General features: G+C 36.7%; 2 protein-coding genes across 10 annotated transcripts in view; one reads left to right on the forward strand and one right to left on the reverse strand.

Annotated features, from left to right (window-relative positions):
* The window catches only part of LOC124166982 (rapamycin-insensitive companion of mTOR), a 45,458-nt gene extending 30,850 nt beyond the window's left edge, over positions 1-14,608 (forward strand). Inside the window, exons 22-29 of one of the 2 annotated variants that reach the window (XM_046544735.1) lie at positions 673-812; positions 1,916-2,255; positions 5,929-6,362; positions 7,037-7,369; positions 7,457-7,621; positions 10,000-10,141; positions 11,110-11,248; positions 12,829-14,608. In XM_046544735.1, the coding sequence (XP_046400691.1) occupies positions 673-812; positions 1,916-2,255; positions 5,929-6,362; positions 7,037-7,369; positions 7,457-7,621; positions 10,000-10,141; positions 11,110-11,248; positions 12,829-14,370 (3,235 nt within the window). In that variant the 3' untranslated portion in view covers positions 14,371-14,608. The remainder of the gene's footprint in view (positions 1-672; positions 813-1,915; positions 2,256-5,928; positions 6,363-7,036; positions 7,370-7,456; positions 7,622-9,999; positions 10,142-11,109; positions 11,249-12,828) is intronic. The other variant, XM_046544743.1, reaches the window with a different exon arrangement.
* A 1,267-nt stretch (positions 14,609-15,875) lies between these two features.
* Positions 15,876-19,832, reverse strand: part of LOC124166994 (sodium/hydrogen exchanger 2-like) — a 32,772-nt gene continuing 28,815 nt past the window's right edge. For all 8 annotated transcript variants that reach the window (XM_046544775.1, XM_046544778.1, XM_046544754.1 and 5 more), the window contains 6 exons: positions 19,555-19,644; positions 19,408-19,473; positions 19,186-19,286; positions 17,998-18,253; positions 17,676-17,868; positions 15,876-16,212 (listed from right to left, as the gene is read on the reverse strand). In XM_046544775.1, coding sequence (XP_046400731.1) covers positions 15,947-16,212; positions 17,676-17,868; positions 17,998-18,253; positions 19,186-19,286; positions 19,408-19,473; positions 19,555-19,644 — 972 coding nt within the window. In that variant the 3' untranslated portion in view covers positions 15,876-15,946. The remainder of the gene's footprint in view (positions 16,213-17,675; positions 17,869-17,997; positions 18,254-19,185; positions 19,287-19,407; positions 19,474-19,554; positions 19,645-19,832) is intronic.

Below are 19,832 nucleotides of genomic sequence, written 5' to 3' on the forward strand. Positions count from 1 at the left end.
TTATAATATTTAATATTTTCGTTGTTAATAGTGCAAATTTTAATAATTTTGAACTATGTATGATTGTATACGATTAAAGAAGACATAATATCTGATATTATTGCAAAATATTTTTTCCGCGTGGCGGTGTGTTATGATAAATTTTCTCAGCATTGAGTGTGTTAAATGCTAAATTGAATAGATTTTTCTGTCGAATTCTAACTTCAATATGCTCAATATGGCTCAAGTATTTCCTTGTGAATCTTAGTTTAACTGTGTAGCCTCAGCCTCCACAGCCTCATTAGTTTCAGAGATCTTAGTTTGCTTATTTTTAATTCCTTTGTGGAAGTGTATGAAAAAACATGTAAATCAAAATTTTTCAAGAGTTATGAGCTAGGAGCATTATTTCATCTTAATTTAGCATGTGGTGCATTCAGCTGTGCTTAGCTCTGTAATTTCTTGATCCATTGTGATTGGTAGTACTTCATTCAAGATTTCCTTTGCTCACATAACTGGCTGGTGATTGAATGCCATGGCATGCTTGTTCACTAAGTTGATATTATAACTTTCTGCTGCTGAATGCACCCATGATTCCATTTTACTATCAGTTTATCTCACTAGCTTCAATGTAAGTTACTAATGTTTCATGTGTGTTTTTATTGGTTTCTGTGGCTGATTTTGCCTTCATATCAGTGGTGGTGTCCAAACTCTGAGTCCGATACCAAGCTCAGCCTCCCTGAACACCTTGAGATCTACATCACAGCCGCAACAAGCACGTTCCCGAAAGAGCAGCGAGGGAAGGAGTAGAGCTGGCTCCATGCAGAGTGATCGAGGTTGTTTTGAGTGTTGTTTTCCCTCATGTTATGTCCCATCCTATCGTGATGCTTGCATGAAGGATGTTCATTCAGGGCTCAATAATTTTTTTCAAGTTTGCATTCCATCCATCTGATGCATTTATTCTCTATTTTCGTAGTGTCTGTGAGGTGAAGTATCATTAGAGGTGGATTAACTATTAAATTTCTAAATCTAAATCCTGAAAGGTTTTTGATTCCTCAATCTTGAATTTCTATTTATCCCTGAATTGAAAATAATTGCTTCAGATGAGAAAATTTGGTTAAATAATGAGGGAGTCTATTTGAAATTTGAAATGCTATTGAAAATGTCAACCGACAGCAATATTGCCAGTTTTGAGTTTCCTAAAAACGAAGATAAGGTATAAGTCAGTGAATTATTACTTTAAATACTTTGATGAAGAGAGTAAAAATTATAATTAGTATGTTCTTTGAGGGAATTATGGAGTAAAATATTGATTTTTGAGATCCATATTTCAAGTATATGTGGAAAAAGATATAGTTACAATTAAAGCATAATTTTTCGTAATTGAAGCTATTTTATTAAGAAAATTGAAAGATATATCAATAGATAAAGGTGAGACCTTGTGCATTGATTAAACTCATGTTTTAATGTTTGGGGTTAAAAGTAGATGTTGAATATTGCTTTTTTGCTCAGGATTTGTAAGATACAAATAAGAAAACAAATATAGATTTGAGATTTTTAATTTCGAACGTTTTTTATAATTACACAGATTAGCAGATTCTTAGATTTGTATGTATGCTTTCCTAATCTATGTAAAATGGCAGGACTGAAATGCATCAAATAATTCATTCTATTTTTGTCGAAAAACTAGACTGTGCAGCAAAATTTTATTTTATCTCGAACTCAGTTCTATTATAGAATTTTGTGTGGTTTATATCTCCATATAAAATTGTGTGCATTGTAAGCTTTATTTTCAATTTTAAGTATTGTCATTAACAAAAAAGTCTCATTCCATTTAATACTATTTACATGCATGGAGACTCCTTTCATTTTTGTGTAAAACTTTGATTGAATTTGGTTTTTTTACCACTGCTATTTCAATGAGTTCCTTGTTTTGCAGGATCCATTGGAGGGACCAGTCTCAGTGGCTGGGTTTTATCGATGGGGTCTGGCTTGCGTGGCAGTATGGGAGGATTAAGTGGAGAAGGAGCCCGTGGATTCGCTATGCTTAGGTTACTTAATCGATCTCGGAGACCACAGCCAACCACCCCTCACTTTTTTTCCTCCAGAACCTCTCCTTCATGCGCTGATCTGGCATTAGGTCGGGATCTGCTTGAAACTTGGGTACCATCACGTCGTGGGATTGCCTTGGGACTCAGCCTGTCCCATGGAATACAAATAAGGCCTCAAAATAGCAGGGCATTGAAAGTTCGCTCTCTGGATCGCAATGTTCGTGCTGGGTGAGTGAAAATACCAAATTGTTTTGGAAATAATTCCCATTTCTCTCCATTTTTTTGTGTTTACTGAGCGCATTAAATTGTGTCAATCCAGTGAGATTCCTTTAATAAATAGTTATTTTTTCCTTAAAACTGTGTGAAAAGTAAACGTTAACTTCAAACTGATGAGAAAAACGCATAATATAAATCACCAAATCTATTAGAATCACTATCTCTTATTGTTATTCATTAGTTATCTCTTGTTATCATTATTTATATTTTGCTTGTAGCTTGGAAATATATTTCAATTTTTTTTCTTGGTATAGGTAATTTTCTGGACTCCTGTTTGTTTTTGTCAGTAGCGTAGCTAGGAATATCCCTTGGGGGGGGGGGGGGGGGGGGGGGGAGAAGTGGGGTCCAAAACCAGGTGTGAAAATTTTTGAAAAACAGGGTACTAAGTACATGGTTTTACACTAATTTTAACACTTTATAATCGCAATAACTTCATTTTTTAAAGAAATATATTGTAAATTCATGATTTTTCAATGTTTTGTTTTCTTTTAAGAAGGGAAATAATTGCATTTTTATATTTTAGGGGGGGTCCGGAGCCCCCCTGGCTATGCCACTGGTTTTTGTGTATTTTTGCCAATTCTCTAGGATGTTTATTTCACTCTGTAGTTGCTTGTAGTTTCTTCAGAACTAATGGAAAAGTAGTTATGGTAATTTTACTGAAATAATCCAAGTTTGTAGCTGAAGGCTTCAGAGGGATATGTTTTCATTTAACATCATGATCATTTTGATCAATCAGCGGTATTGCTTAAGTATGTACTGCTAATCCTGTGCTTCAAAATCATACCCCTAACATTTCCATCATTCATACAGCCATTTTCTCATTTGTTGACTTTATTAAATCCTCACAATACTCACTTTATTGTGTATGATCTAATTGGCAAAATGTTGTAATTAACATCTAAAAAACATTATCAAGTATGTATAATGTACATAGCACAGAACTTGACATTTTTAACTTGAGGATGCAGCAGGATGGCTAGTTAAACTGTTGTATGTAAGAAAATCAGTGTGTTTACAAACCTGAGACAAATCTGTCTCAACTTTTAATATGTATTTGTGAAATGCTGACCCATGAAAAAATTGGTCATCAAGTATTTAAATGCTTCAGATTCTGAGACGTTACAGATAGAATATATTACTAACTTGATGTCCATCAGGGATTCAACCCTCAGGTTGGTTTTAGATAGATGAGTGTGGAGGTCACGCAAGACTAAGCTACAGGCTTCCGACACCAAGCTTTAAGGGTTGGTCAGTCAATTCCTTTCTCTCTGCTGCCTTGTATTTAGAAGATTTTATTTGGGATGCTGTAAGGCTTCATCTGGGATTGGAAGCCAAAATCCTCCAATCAGAGCCTTAGCACTCTCTCCCTGCTACACCATGCCCTCAATAGATTCAAATATGAGTTAATTCAAAAAATCCTCATGAGAGTTGAGAAAATTAGTATTCTTATCTACCAAAGGCTATTACGACTAGAGATGGGTCAGTTCCAGTACATGGTTCTCGGTACTGCCTGTGCTTGGCCTGTGGAACCCGTATCGAGAACTGATTGCATAAAGTCGGTACTTTGTAACCGGCACGGAATGGAGGCGAGGATTCGAATTTGGCGCTCAAAGCTGAAATGGCCTGCATTGTATTCAAGGCCAAAAGTGAAAAAAATATTAAAAATGCATGCATTACTTTCTAATTGCATGGCATCTATTTTTTTCTTTTGATATTTGCTCGCTAACATGCACATATAAGGGTTCGTCAGTTTGTTGCTCTCACCAAAATTGCTACATTTCCTTAGGTGCGACCGCTTTTGAACAAGCTGACTTTTTCGTCTGTCTCTTTCCACGGCACGGCACTGTTCTATCAACTCTATTACCGCTATGGATGTCTTCAAACGAGTCGAATTGTGCCCATTTCAATCCGGCCTGGCGATGTGCCGCACCGTCTACTGCGTGACGTACAGACAATGCTACATTGAGACCTTTTACAGACAAAATGACTTTTTACCGGTGTCATTCACGTGAAATTCAGGTGGCTTTCAGATGAGACGACTCTCTACAACACCGTGTATCGTGTTGTGAATGGCAGCCGGCGGAGAATCATTTTGTCTGAAAGTGGTCTCACGATTGAATCTTTCACATACACAGTAATTCTTCGGCATATAAACAAGATATTTTCTGATAGCTTGTTTGTAAGTTAATAAACCTATAAAAGTCATCAAAAAGTTGTTTATCCTGCAGAATACAACACTGCATTGCAATATTGTGTTAGTTCACGGCCGCTCAGTTTATCGATGGTGTCGCTCTACCAGCATGTTTAGCAGTTTATTGTTGAGGTTATAAGAACTGTGACAGTTAAGCGTGCAAATAAACTGTCAATAAAGTAACAATTTAAGCTGCATTGCAGAATACAGGATATATTTTGAACTGACTCACAAGTTACAACAAATGAATGGATTATGTCATCAGGATTTCAGGGAGTTTTACTATTGATCCTGATGGTATGCTAACTATATGTGCAGTATGTTAAATGTGCTCCATGCAAATTTTGCATGGCCCTTCAAAATCAACATGAACAACTAGTGTTTTCAGTGAATGCCTGTTCAGAACTGAAGGCAATTTTTCTGCCAAAAAAAGGAATCAATTTGACCCAGATAGGGTAAAATGTTGAATTTTTTTTATCAAAACCTGGAGAAAGAACCAGTGGCTGACTGATGTATTTTGACATTAGTCGATCATGCATTCTTTAACAACATGCTATTTAAACATTTTTTCTTGGAAAATGAAATCATGGAGATGATCTTAAGTTTTTTTTTACAGAGCTTTCCTGCTTTTTTACATTTTTAGTGAAATCATTTTCATTTACTTATTGTGGTCGTTCATTTAAATTTGTCATTAATTCAGATAATTAGAGTTCATCCTTGGAACCGAGTATTGAGAACCAAGAACCGATGGGGGAGAACAGGACCGGTACCGAGAACTGAAAAAATTTAAGAACCGACTCATCCTTAATTACGACCAAAGGCACCATTGCCCAAAACTTCTTTAGATAGTATGGTTGACCCTGAAGTATTCTCGGAGAGTCTTTCTCTTTAAGAGAACCTCTCATTGTTGGACGTCAGCCACCACAGTACCTTTTTGTCTCCAGAGATTCCCTTACCTGTTATGTTGTTTTCCTGTTAAAATATATTGCACACTTAGCAATTTTAAGTAATGTGACCGGGAAAACTTAAGTGTCTCTCTGGGTGTATCAAAATCGATGGAGAACTTGCACATTAAAAAAATAGAGGTGTTTGAGGACAATGAGTCTTGCACAGCACAAAAAACCCGAAGGCTTGGTAACCAGCCTAGGTATCCATGTTCCTATAAAAGGTCTAAAAGTTTTCAATATTCCAATGGTGCAAGAAATGGCCTTTGTAAGTTAGCGTGGTCAATTCAGTTGGGTCTCAGGTCTGAAATGGGACTGCCATTCCGAGGGCTCCCAGGCAGTCCAATAGCTATGGCTGCCATTCTGGCCACTTCCGCGTCAACTCAGGGTGCCAACAACCTTTTCCTTTTTGTCAGTATTGAAGTTCTAATCTTGGGAATCAACTATTGGAAAAACATCCTCTTCATGTGGATTCTCTGTCTCTTTCCAGCTTGCCACCAGAGTTGGAGGCTCCACTTCTTCGTGCTCCATCCACATCTATGAGTGCGGCATCCCTCCGCTCATTCACTATGCCATCTACAAGTGAGAATGATGGACCTTGCTATCGTGGTGTTGCTTTGCCAAAAGATCTCCTGAGCATATTTCCCACTGAAGATGTGGTGAATGAGCAAGATGCAGACATTCTGAAGGGGGCATCAGAGGAGGGAAAGGAGGGCGCAGGGGGTCTGGAGATGGTTGACGAAGAGGAGGCCATGGGGGAGGCTGCCGAAGTGGATGTTGTTGGGGAGAGGGGTCCTGTCTCTTGGTGGAGGATGGGTATCGTTAGAGATGGGATGAGGAGGAGACGACGTCATGGTCGAAAGGGCGGTAGTGGAATCTATGGGGCATCATTTGGAGAGTTGTTGGAGGAACTCAGAGAAACAGGTTAGTTTTTCTGATATTTTTTTTTTCATTTTCTTTGTCTTTGTCTTTGAAGTGTCAGACTATCTTTCATTACATTCGAACCTAAGGACATCAATATGTATCCAGCAAATATTGCCACAATTTGCATTATTGGCTATAAGTAATGGCTAAATAACAACATCGGACATCTTGGTATGAGATCTTAATTTTTATAGTTTTGAATGTGTAAAGGATTATATAAAGCATCATTTAGACCTGAATCACCAAGATCTGATATCACAACTCATTGAAAGAATGCTCTATATGGAAGTATGTCACAAGAAAAAATAAATCTTTCCCCATGCTGCCATTCTTTTAAGTTTAAAAATAAGTTAATGCCAAAGTTGCCTACCTTTTTTCATGAATTATTGATGGCATTGACATCACCAACTCATGAAAAGTGATGCATGAAGTCTATAGTGCAGGGTTTTTGCTTGAATTTAACAAATTCAAAGGTGTGCAAAACTAATAGCTTATAGGTGGGCCTACTACAAGGATGGCACTTAATTAGCATCCATTTTTGGTGTGAAAATAACACCAATTTCCGGGTAAAGTTACACCACTTTTGGCCATAAAATTATACCACTTTTTGCATGTCTCTAACCATGAGATATTACTTCCTATTCATTGGAAATTCTTGCTGTTTTGCCATGAAGGCGAGGAGGATGAGAGTGAGCTGGAGGATGCCCAAGAGATTGGAGGGGAGTTGGATGAGGGTGGGGTGAGAGTCGTTGGCACCAGCATTGACTCTTCTGCATCATCCTCATCGTCGTCTTCGCCCTCCTCCTCGGTGTCTATGGGGGAAGGGTGGGTGTGGCGAGCTGGAGGGGGGCACCGATCCAAGAGGGGTACCAGTGGAGGGGAGGTGTCCGTCGGGCCTCACAGGCCTGATCGATGCCTTGCCTGTTGCGTCAAGCTGCTTGGACAGCAGAGGAGGAACACTAGGCGGTCTCGGGATGTTTCTACAGGATCGTGTCGTAACAGGACTGGTTAGTTTTGGAAATCATGCTCTATTCAAGTGAATGTGTTCCTCTTGATGCCAAATATTCACTTTTTTCTCTCATTACTTTTTCAAGATACAGAGAGTAGTGGTGAAAAGTACTTGGTGTCTGGGGAGCGAGAAAGTCCCGTGGCTCGAAGACGCAAGGGAGGAACCCTCTCAATGATTCCTTCTGGTAGCATGAGTGTAGGCAATGCAGTGACGAGGGCTAGTGATGCTAGTTGCAGCAGTATTGATATAGGTGAGCTTTCACAATTTTTTTTTTACCTTTTTAATGTTTTTAAGTTGTATTTTCCAGGTTATCTTCTTTGTAGTCTTAAAGTAATGGAAAATATTTGATGTTGTGTCCACCTTGAAAAAGATTACGTAGACATATTTTGCTACACAACTTGCAATACCATAGTTTACTAATAATTTCCTTCCATTTACATTCTATCAGCCTGCATATATCCCAACGTAGGTCAACCACTAATATAGTTTGCCCCTTTTTATGGTTTTTAAACTGTGTGACATGATGTTTACAAGTGTCCCATCTCTGTATCCATTGGATCTCATCACTATTAAGTTTTCCTTCTAACTCCATATCCACTCACACCCATGCCACGTATGGCACAAGGTATGCATTCCTTGGGTCTTTGCGCTGTACGAATTTGCGTTATATGAGGGCGTTTTAACATTGGGAAGATATGGATGCATTCCTGGTAGCATAGGTGTTGGGTATCAAATTTCCTCTAAACCATATATATTGCTATTAATAGTCATAGAAAACCTTATTCATATAAATTTTTAAAGTTTAAAATATCTTTAAAGATAGTAAGCATGCGTTCATAAACTTCACGTAAAAAAATTTGTACGTGATTTTTAAATTCCTTTCTGTTGTGCGGGTGGGCTAACATCTGATATTTCAGAGGTTCGCATGCATTGCTGGCAGTTTACAAATTTTCAAACCAGTCGTAAAAATTATTTTGTCACCCAGGCGCCTTTGTCGCTCATCCAAATAACAGGCTTGTGCTAATTTGAATACCATATCATTGCTCGTGGAGTTTGTGAATGATAAATTATAACTGGCTTTAATTTAAAGTCCCCCGAGGCATTAGCAGCTACGTGAAACAGTCTTTAAATGCCTTTAAACCTGACCCAGTTTTCCTTCCCTGACAATGAATGAACGAGATTGCATTCTTTTCCAAGAAAATATCATTCGTCAACACTAAAAACTAGTTGAGGGGGAAAGGAGCCACTTGCAATCACAGCTTGGAGTTCATCAGAAAATGTTGCGGTGACTGCGATATCAACACTTGCAGATCCATGTAATATCGCTGCACTGAAAATACCTGCTTGCTGTTTAAAATTCTGGAACCAACCGGAGCTTTCACTGAATGTCTCGGAGCGATTACCACCCTTGTCTTTTGTACAGATCCACAATGAACTTTCCGTATGTGTTGACCACTTGGTTGAAGTTGGTGCGGTGGAGGTCGCTGATGTTTTAACTTCGTCTTTATGCAGAATAAGGCATCGTGAGTTTTAACTTCCGTGCAATATTGCTTTGAAGCTCTCCATTTTCAAAGCAATTGACCTCTTTCAATTTCTCCTCTAGTTTTATGGTTTTTCTTGATAACTTCTTGATTTTTGTACCCGCATTCCTATTTTTTGCCATTTTTCTTTTGGTTTTTACTCTGTATGGCTCTATCAAAATCACCTTCTACTGCTGCACTGTATTCCTGAGATGCAGAGGGACTACGACTGCTTGGAGGGAATGAAGCCATTGTGTTTGAGACTCTATAGTGGACTCTTTTCTGTGTTGATGCTATTCATACGCAACTCGGCCACCGCTCCATTTCTCCCTGTGAATACCGATGACCTTGAAGGCATTAGCATAGACCTTCTACCAGGAAGTCAATCGCCCGATAACCTATGACGGCAAAAATTACGTCTCAAACCGTATTGCTTAAAAAAAGTCATTAAGTCTGCTACTAACTCCATGCTTTATTAATGATCTAAATTAATTATTGTCATTCTGTTAAGTAGACGAGATAAATTACCTCGGTAGGCCGGCTACCTGGACCACATGACGAGTAATGCTTTTGGCCATTGCAGAGCAATGGATTTTGAATAATATATAAACAAAAAAGAAAATTTGAGGCAAGCAGTACTATTAATAGTATGTGTAAAATGATAGCAATTTCGTGTGTACTAAGCGCAAGTTCACGTTTTATCATGAGAGCGTTAAAATTTTTTAATTAGGCTACACTGCATTGCGATGTTTCCCCAATGAAAGAATTTGCATTATATCGAAATTGCGCTATGCGAAGCATGGGTGTTTATCCATTTTTTCTTCTCATCAATCCATTTTCAATCTAGCCTTTTTCTATAGGCTGACTTTGATAGTTACCCTACTTCGACATCGGACTATATATACAGATTATTCAAAATGCTGCTAACCGTAGATGAAGAAACTCCTTGAATTGTAATTTGGTCTCATATAACTTACTTGAAAAAAGTTTCCAGCCCCATCTGTGAAGTGGATGAGTGAAACTACTTGCTATTCATGAGAATATTCAGATTGATAATGGAGTGTTCATGATTTATGGAGTATTAATCTGTACTTTATTTTACTTGTAGGAAATTTTCAAAGGGGTGAAGAGATTGAGGATGATGGAGAAGGCTCAAACTCGAAGTCTGTGATACGAAAAGAAATTTTGAAATACATAATGAGAATGAGCAACCCTCTTTGGTGGAAACTGTCTCGACAGACGTTATTATTGTAAGTTGCAATTTCTGTCTATATGTATCACGAAAAATTAAGATTGCAAATTGTCTATGAATCTAATTGAATATCTGTAGGAAAATTAAGTTATGTCAGTTGTCTGTTTTTAATATTCTTTCCTGAAAGAAAATGTGAGTGGTTATATGACTGGATTTTACGGTTTCTATCACTTGGGCTGATTGTATAGCTCTGTGTTTGGAGTAAAAAGTATTGTTTTGTAGAAATCTATCAAAAGTGTGGAAAACTAATTTACTAGTAGCCACCAATCTAATAATGTTGTTGATGAAAAAATAAACCAATTATGTTGTTGTCAGGGGGAGATTATCTATGAACTCATGCTAACACGTAATAATAACATGCGGATTTGATCAGGATTTTCATGTTTGTACTTTGAATCTGCATTAAGTATGTCATGAATATATGTCATTCATTATTTATTTGCATTGCAAAGATGAATATAAATTTTGAAATGACACTGCTAAGCTTCAAAACGTTGAAACATGTTTTTGTGTTTTTGAACACAGATTGTTATTGATACCTCCACTGCACAATCGCTCAACAATCGCCCACCAGATCAAATCTGCTCATTTAGGAGTCCAATAATACAAATGCTCTCAGCTGGTTGTAGCGGAAGCATAAACGCTCATCTCCAAAGCTTGGAGACTTGAGTGCATTTGTATTGCTGGGCTCCTACATGAGCGGATTTGATCCGTTGGGCAATTGTTGAGAATTTTTACGGTGGAGGTATCGGTATGTCAATTATAATAAGAAACAGAAATTATGTTCAACTTTTAGGACTACCTACTCAAGGGTGGGGTTGCAACTATTTGATATCTGCCACAGCTGGTGAACCAGTGGGATACAGCATCCTATTTGTCATAGTTTTAGATGCACAACTTTTAATTTTTATGGTCAGAAATGGGATCATAAATTTGCTGTTAATTCTCCCTGTCTTTTTACTTCAGGTTGAAGCAAAAGCATCCGCAGTCATTCCAGGATGTTTGTCTGTATTCAGAGGTTTCAGCATGCTTAGGCTCAGCTTCATACCGATTAATCTCAAGGCATTTTATTCAGGAATTATTTTTCGACCTTACGTTTGATGAGGTAAGTGTTAAGGCTCATAGATTTTCAATTTTACTATTCCAATTGATTATAATATTGTAATATGTTAAATGGTATTACTTTAGACTCTCATTAATACGAACAATCTTATTACGAAGTCCTCGTTGACGAAAAGGCTAATCCAGTCTATGGTAAAAGAATCATTATTACAAATTTTTCATTATTACAAAATGATGAACCTCAGTCTCAGTCACGGTGGTTACCGAAAGAACTTTAATACGAATTTCCATGGTTAAGCAACGGCATTTAGGTGGATATACACTACGCTGTGTTATAATCATAATAAAACAAATCGTATTCGTTGCAAAAAAAAAAGCCCTGAAGAAGGTATGATCGTTGGTCAAAAAGTTAGCATTTCATTCTGAAAGACCTACACTCCAAGATACTAATCAATGTTAAAAATTGAGGTCAACAGAAAAAAAAACCTCAGTTATAATTTTTATGGTATTTTTAAGTTTTCCTTGTGCAAAGTGTCCAAATTATATCAGTTTTTGCATGTGGTGAGGTGAATCGCAAAATGAACCTAAGATAGAACCTAATCTTTGCAATCACTAAAAAAATCTTTTTGGATAGATTTTTCCATGTAAATTCATGATGGTGCTCTGCTATTTCAATTTTAAGTCAACAGTCATTCAAAAAATGAAAACTTCTCACCTTCGACCTGAAGAGGAAAGCAGGATGGCTTTTGAAACCAACCTTAAACCACTTGTCAACCATAAACGACAGACGCGGCTAGAGAACCCGAAAATTAGCAGTCATAGTCATTTTTTTTCTTACTGAATGATTTTTATGTGATCCCAACAGACATCATGGCAGTATTGTACCTTGTGCTATTTACTTCAAAATCCTGTCTAAAAATCTTGGAATCAGCTCCTTCTAGAACTTACATTTGTTTTCTTATTATTACTTGCTCAGGAATTCAACCTGCTGCTTAAGTTTTGCCAGAGTTACTTTAGTAAAGTGATCTTTTCGACAATTTGGGCTAAGGTGTCAATTTTTTAAAAATTTGAATCTAATTTTGGAAGAATTGTCATAAAACTGCAAGTTCAGCAAAATTACTCGTTTTGAACCCAGACTAGAGTTGAATGGGTTACCATTGGTGCTCTTGTTCCCTCCCCACGATGGCTGGCAGGTAGGGGGAAATGCCTCAGGTACACTAATGTCATATTTACCATTACTTTGAATCTGAAGAGAGGCTGGCAGTTTTATATTTGTTAAACACCATTCAAGTTTCAAAATAAGAGGAACATAATTGCAAGCTTTGGAAGCAGCTACGAAAAAAATTGACTATTGCATGAAACCATTTAATAAGTAATTGAGAGACTATTGCAAAAAATGTTGAAATTGAAAGCTGGAGAAAGCTAATGGTGCCTCTTTTTCTCATGGGAAATTTTACTGATAACTTCCAGAATATTGAAGTGAGATATCCTTGGAATAACTAGTGTGAGCTTTAATTTTGGTTAGCTCAAAATTTTTTTTGCGGAATGTCAAATGGATCCAAATAGCTATTTTGCTCAAATGAAATAAAGGGCTTCAGTTATGTTTGAGTTTTGTTCTTGCAGTTGTATGATCAGTCAGCAAACATACTGCACTTGACTGAATCGAGTGCCGCATCAGCGGGAGCAAGTGGAACAAGTGGTGCCTTGCCAGCGACTCCCCTCTCAGCATCATCTCCTCGGCAAGCAGAAACTGGCCAAGTATCTACTTCCGGCAGTGAGAATCAATCACAGTCCCACAATTCAATCCACTCCCCAAACAGGACCTCATCTGGCTCTTCAAATGCTCCCCCAACTTCCCATGTTCAAATGTCTCCTAGTGGAGTCCGAACAATTTCTGGCCTTCCTTCGCTGGCAGAAGAAGATGTGCCATGTGATAATATTCGGTCATCAGTTGCAAAATCTTCTGTGCTTAAGGATTCTTCCATCCCCAAAGCTAATCCTCCAGTGTCATCTCAGTCTCTTTCAAGTTTAGATAGGAGCAATGTGGTCTGTGAAAGTAGTAAGGTCACTGTATCCAGGAAGAAAAGTGTAGGTCAGGGTGCTAAAGGTGAAAATTGTGGTCCAAGCAATGAAAAGTTGTTTTCTGTGAATAATGTCAATGATAAAAACAGTGGAACAATTTGTATGCCGATTACCTCTGGCTCATATAGTGGTGCATCAGGATTGCACCTTCTTGGTGATCAGAAGCATATTGACTATTTAGATGGCAGTGGTCCCTTAGCAGCTAAGGGCATAGAGAACGCCAGTAAACACGTAGCCTCTCTTTCTAAAGTTGCTGGAAGTTCAAGTGCAAAGAATTTGTCGCAAGTATGCACTTCAAATGATTCTGTGGTTGTAACTTCATCTGTGGGTAATTCCAAGGATGATGGGGGTGTCAAAAAGAAAAAAGTTGGGATCCCAAAAAGTAGCGAAGGAAAGCCAAGGGTCTCAGTTCAAGGTGATAAAATGCCATCATCAGGAAAAACTGGTAGTAATTCAGTGCAGAAAAAGCCTGCAGCAGCTAATCTAATCAGTGAATCAAGTGGAGAAGTCCTCTCTTTGTTGAAAACTAATGATCAAGCAAGTCATAAAGTATTATCTACTGTTAGCACCATTAATGACTCTAGGACAGTGGCAATGTCTGTGGTTAGTATGGCAGGTGGTGATAAAATGTCAACTGCTTCTAGTGTGGATGGTGGCTCAGGTGGTGAAGCAACAAACACTGTTAGTGATGCAAGCACCGAAGCACTTTCAAAACCCAATGCTGCGGCTAGTGCAAGTGATAAAACAGTATCTTCATCCAATGTTCCATGTCTCTCTGAGAAATGTAATGTGACCAGTGTTTCTGGTAATGTCTCCTCACCCCCTCAAGTTCCTACCTCTATGGTATTGTCAGAATTAACTGATACTTGTTCTAATGTTGCTAGCCTGAGTCCATTGGTTGCAACAAAAACTTCTAGTCTCACAAAGCCTACCTCATCAGCCAAAACCTTGCCTTGTCCTGTTATCATGCCTACCCTCAATGTTAGTATGAGATCCTCATCTGTTTCTCAACCAGCCCAAAGTGATGAAAAAAGTAACATTGTGAAAAGGAGAAGTTTGGAAAAGAAGCTGGTCAATAGATGAAAATAGATTTGCTTAATTAGTGCTTGTGTTAAAACTTTAAAATAAATAAAAATAAAAATTGTTGGGCAGGCATTAGACAGGAATGTAAGCAAACGCCTTAGGTACTTTAAATATTTACTAGATTTTTTAATCTGTAAATTTCCTTATCATAATGACAAGTTGAACTTTGTTGATTCATTGTTTAATTCTAAAATGCCTTTTACTGTTGTTATATAAATAAATGATTTTCATTAATGTTCATCTCCTCTTTGATTTCTCTAGTATGTAATTGGAAATTGTTTTGTTAGGTGAGCAGATTCATACTTTTGCTGCATAGGAGCATATTCTTTCTTATCATTATTTTGCATATTTTCTTATAGTGTGCCTCTCCACAAAATTCAACCTCGTAGTAAGATCCTGTTTGTTGTAGTAGCTCAGGTAAGATGAGGATTGCTTTTTCATTTTTTGTATCTCAAGTATGTATAGTTTTGCTGACCTCATTTGCCACTGATATGCATATCCAGAAGTTCTCACCATGATTGGTGAGGAAATAAAACTTCTGGGAAAGGTCCAGAAGGAGAGGAAGTAGTTGGAGCTCACACTAAGGGTTGAGAGTATACGTATTACAGCCTGTGAAAGTTGAAAGGATATTTGTTGTGACAAAGTTAAAAAAATAGGGAGTAGAATTTCCAATTAAGATTCTGATAGTTGACCTTTAGGATGGAATAATGTGAGAAGGTAAGTAAGTGCCTACAGATTTGATAGATATAGATGCTTACATCCAAACCTATGTCTTTTTGATCTGTTAAAAAAATATTGATTTTCACTTACCAGGGTGTCAAGCTCATACTAAGCCATGGAACCCTGGAGGGTACTTGGGGAAGGAAACTTGATTAGGAGGGAAAATCTCTACTTCTCATCCGCTCTTGAGCCTTCCTCTTCTTTCAAAACACCAAGCTGGAGCTGTTTCCCTGGGGATGGAAGGAAACTCTTGGTGCCCAAGTGCCATGGTTTAAATACAGTAAGTATTAATGTATCGTTAGTCAAATGATGTTCCTTATAATCATGGTGTAGAGTGTTCATTGTTAATTAACTCTACTTGAATATTTGGCTTAAAATTTTCATTTTTAATGTAGAAACTTTTAAATGTTACAATATTGTCAGTTGACTTAAGTGGTCTATCTCACAACCTGGTGCCATATGCACCTGCCCAAAAAACCTACCAACCCCTGGAGTTTTGCCTCTTCTTAATGGAATGTGTGCTCTGTTTTTCATGTTTGGTATGAAAACTGACTTATGTTAGACCTCCATATTACTGGCAAAATATCGTAATAACGAGGCTTCCTTGAACTTGAATAATTTAATCTTTCAATTACAGTTTTTCTGTGGATCTTGTCAGAACCACAGAAGAACTGTAATTGTGAAATTTCCTTGTATTGTTGTGCTACTGTTACTAACCTTAGCATTTGATTATTCTATGTATTCAGCCTAAAATGGATTAGGATGGAATAAAATATGCACATTTCTTTTAATTTGTTGTCTATATTTTAATTATGAGATTTGATATGTGCTGATGCACACTATCACATCTTTACATTTAAGGGTTGCTGTCTGAATCATTATTTTTTTTTGCATTAAGGAGATGTTCTTCCTCTGGTGCATGTGTGTGTGCTGAAGTGCTTTGTGGGGATGATGGTTCTTTCATTGGTTGCATTTCAATACCAGAGGTAGTTTCTTTTGCCTCTGTTCCTGCATATGCTGAGTACGTTCCCATATGGGCAATGGTTCTCCTTCGATGAGCACGCTTCATGATGCTTTCAATTGCTACCACCGTTTCTTGTTGGGATTGTTCTTGTTTAGCTCCTAGGGGAGACAAATATGTATGAATTAATATTTTTGAATATTGATATTACTATCATCTCATTTTTGTGAATGTATCTTTTGGGCACTTAAAATCTCAATGCTGAAGATTATTTTGAGGAAATTATGTTTCTGTCTAGTATTCTGGCTGATTAATTGGAAGTGTATAAGAAAAGATATGCTTTAGTCTGTTTATAAGTACAAATAATGAATTATATAACATGTTCCTAGACAAAGAGATGCATGGGTTACCATGAGGTCATTGAATGTGAGCAATTTTGGCCAAGAAAAAGGTTTTATTTGTAGCATTTAGTTCCTTCACAGTGCGTCTCTTGCCTCCTGTCTACTTGAGACAGTGCAGGTAATGAACAGTGCTCACTCATTGGTCCAATACATTGTACTCTGGAAATATTTGGTGTAGAAAAAATACCACTCTAATGCACTACCTTTGTTGCTCTATAGATGAAAATGAATATTAGTATAAATGTTAAGGCTGGATCTACGTATCTCTAGAAATAACAAGTAATGCTTGGTACTCATTTACATATGAACCTTTAGGTCAACACTGTGGAAAATAGTGAAGATTTGACTTTGCATTACTTTGCAAATTGGATAAATGTCTAGTTTTTACAAAAACACTGAAAGAGTGGCATTTTCTGACCTTTTATAAGAAAAAATCCGGAATTTATTTTTAATTTTTACTATGAAACCGTGTATTACCTATTTAACCCTTATACTGCCACTGGGCCGATATATCGGCCCTAGGTGGTTGAGCGAAAACTGCCTGGGGCCGATTTATTGGCCTGACTTGTTTGACTTTTTTTTCTTTTCGTGATTGTGGCCTTTTCAACGGCTGTAATTTAAGTAAACCCCCATAATCTATGGTTACAAGTGTGTATATATCTTAAGTATTGGGAAAAAATCTAGATGTATTAAATGAAATTAAGTTGCTGAAATTTTTTAAAATCTGAAATGTTGCAAATTCCAGTAAAAGGGTTGGCAGTAAAAGGATTAAATAATTTAATGTGATTTTTCATTTTGGCAATGTTAGGCCCTTAAATTGGGGATAAAGTGACTCAGGGTATTGCTAAGCTGAATCACATTGATTATAGTACACTTAGTTCATTTTAATTACCATAGGTGGCCTATGGGTATAATGTACTAACATCATGATCTATATTCTGTACTAGCCGACTTGACGACTTAACATAGAATGACCCATATTGATGGATAAATTCCAGGCATCGATAGCATCGACAGCACATGTTTGCAAACAAAGAGTTGTTCTTTGCTTGAATTTTATTGTCTATTAACAGTATTAACTCAGACCAGCCAAATTTCGAGATGCGTGTTGTAGGAACTTAGCCATCGATATGCTGTTTTTTCTGTATTTTTTTCGAGAAAATTAATGTAAAATATTGTAGCCATCATTAGTTATATCCAATTTGAATTTTAAATATACTCACTTATGCTTAGACGTCGTCCCAAGTTTCCTATGCCTTCGTCTGAATCTTCGTCTATGTCTTGTCTCATTGAGGCTCGATAAGGTTCAATTACTGCTTGGGTGATTCTGTTGGCTCTTTGCCGTCGAAGTTCTAATTGAGCTGCAAGCTCATGGTCATAATCATCCATTAAAGTTGGTTGGTAACGTTGAAAGTACTGCAATTACAGTTTTTATTAGTAATATCTGTTGCCTGTTGTCTTCAATTTCTCATAGAACTCACTTAAGAACTAGGATATCGTGCATCAGAGCTCTCAAGTATTTTTTTGAGAAGAGATGTTTCTTACCTTTTGGAAGGGGTTACTTTGGAAAGCTTTTCGCAATAATTTTGGCTTAATCTCTGAACCACTTTTTCTCCTTAGTTCCACTCCAGAAAATATTTCTGAGAATGACCCTTGACTAGGGGCCATTGCTAATTCATCTGTCACAAATGGGATTTGTCTCATTGATGGAGGTTGTGCAGAAGGTTTCCCAGAACGAAGCATTTCAGATTTGTGATCCTCGATGAGAGTGACTGGCCCGTATAGGTGAGCATAGTGATGACTGGGTGATAGTGGTATAATTAGTGTTAGAATTGATTACATAGTTCTTTCTTATTTATTCAAAATCAAGTTTTTAAATTAAGCAGCTAAGGTGGTGATCAAATAAGCATCATCTTATCTAAGAATTTGTTTTAACTCTGCATTTACTACAGCTTGGGTTGTACTGTAGTTACTTCTGTATACTAGCATAGAGTAAGTATATTCTTACTCTATAGTATATATATATATATACTTACTCTATGATACTAGTATGCGTGGAACTCAGAGTAAGATCTATAACACTTGGATATATGTTATTTATAATTATGTATAAAATTATTCATAAAAAGGCATACTTTCATGAATAATATATTATTATATTATTAAAATTATGTATAAAAAGTCAAATGTTTGAAGTGGTTAATTCAAATCATTCCATTATACTACACAAATTAAACCCTTTGAACAATTAAATTTGTCCAGGTGGCTATGCAAAGTTGTGAATCTGTACTTCAGAATCTGATTTGAAAACATCTCATTTACTAAGCAATTCAATTAAACTAATTAGAAATTACCCTTGAATGGTGATAATAGTTAAAATTGGGGGCAAAATAACAGGAAAAATTATTCTTTAGGGTTTATTACTACTTCAAAAAAATATTGAAGTTTTGGTTAAGCTTTGCCTCAAATATAAATGTTTAAATGCATTGCATTCTATTTAAAAAGATAATACCTCAAATGAGATTCTAATTAGATAGAAATTGAGGGCTGTTTGTGAGATGAGAATACTGTTTGTGCACTGAGATGGTCACCATCAGTCTCATAACTCCTTTATTAAGAGAAGGGAAAGGTTTTCTCATATGATCCACAGTGCAAGACGGTAAGGCTGTTAAGTATTTTGCAGTTAAAGCTAAATAAATATTCTATTGTCTAAGGTTGCTGCTGAAAACTTACTTGAGAGAAGCCTTCTCGAAAACTTGTCTGATTCTGTTACTTCTCCAATCTTTCAAGAAGATTTTATGGAGATACTTTTCATCGAGGTCGAGTACTTTTCTCTGTAAAAAGTTATACTCCGTTAACACTTTTCATTTTATAAATTCGTATAGAGTTCAAATATTCATATAGTGTTTTTTTTTGTGATTTGTTGAAATGTAATTCTATAGGTCAAGTCTTTACCTTAAGATAAAAATTCCCTCTGTATCCAACTATTTCTTCAATTCCAGCCATCAGATGACTTGCAACCTAATAAAAGGGAAAAAGTAAATATGGAATCAAAAATGTATCTCAAAAACTCCTGCTTCAATACTTTGGTGTTCCACTTACTTGATCTTGGATTTCCCCAATCAGTGACTTATTTTTGTCTCCAGATATTTCTATTTGAAGCAGTTTTACCAAAGGTTTAATTGTAGACCCCTGAAATATTAATATATGTTCATTTATTAATATATTTCCATTGTTGGGAAGTATAGGCATTGTTGTGCCCTAGTTAACAAAATTCTTTTATGTTAAAACCAGCCTACTCTATGCATGCCTCCTTAATACTTCTCCCATACTTAAGAATACTATAATTGCTCACTGCCCTTATCTTTTTTTAATGACAC

The sequence above is a fragment of the Ischnura elegans genome, chromosome 1 (assembly GCF_921293095.1).
Source record: "Ischnura elegans chromosome 1, ioIscEleg1.1, whole genome shotgun sequence".
In the NCBI taxonomy this organism is placed as follows: domain Eukaryota; kingdom Metazoa; phylum Arthropoda; class Insecta; order Odonata; family Coenagrionidae; genus Ischnura; species Ischnura elegans.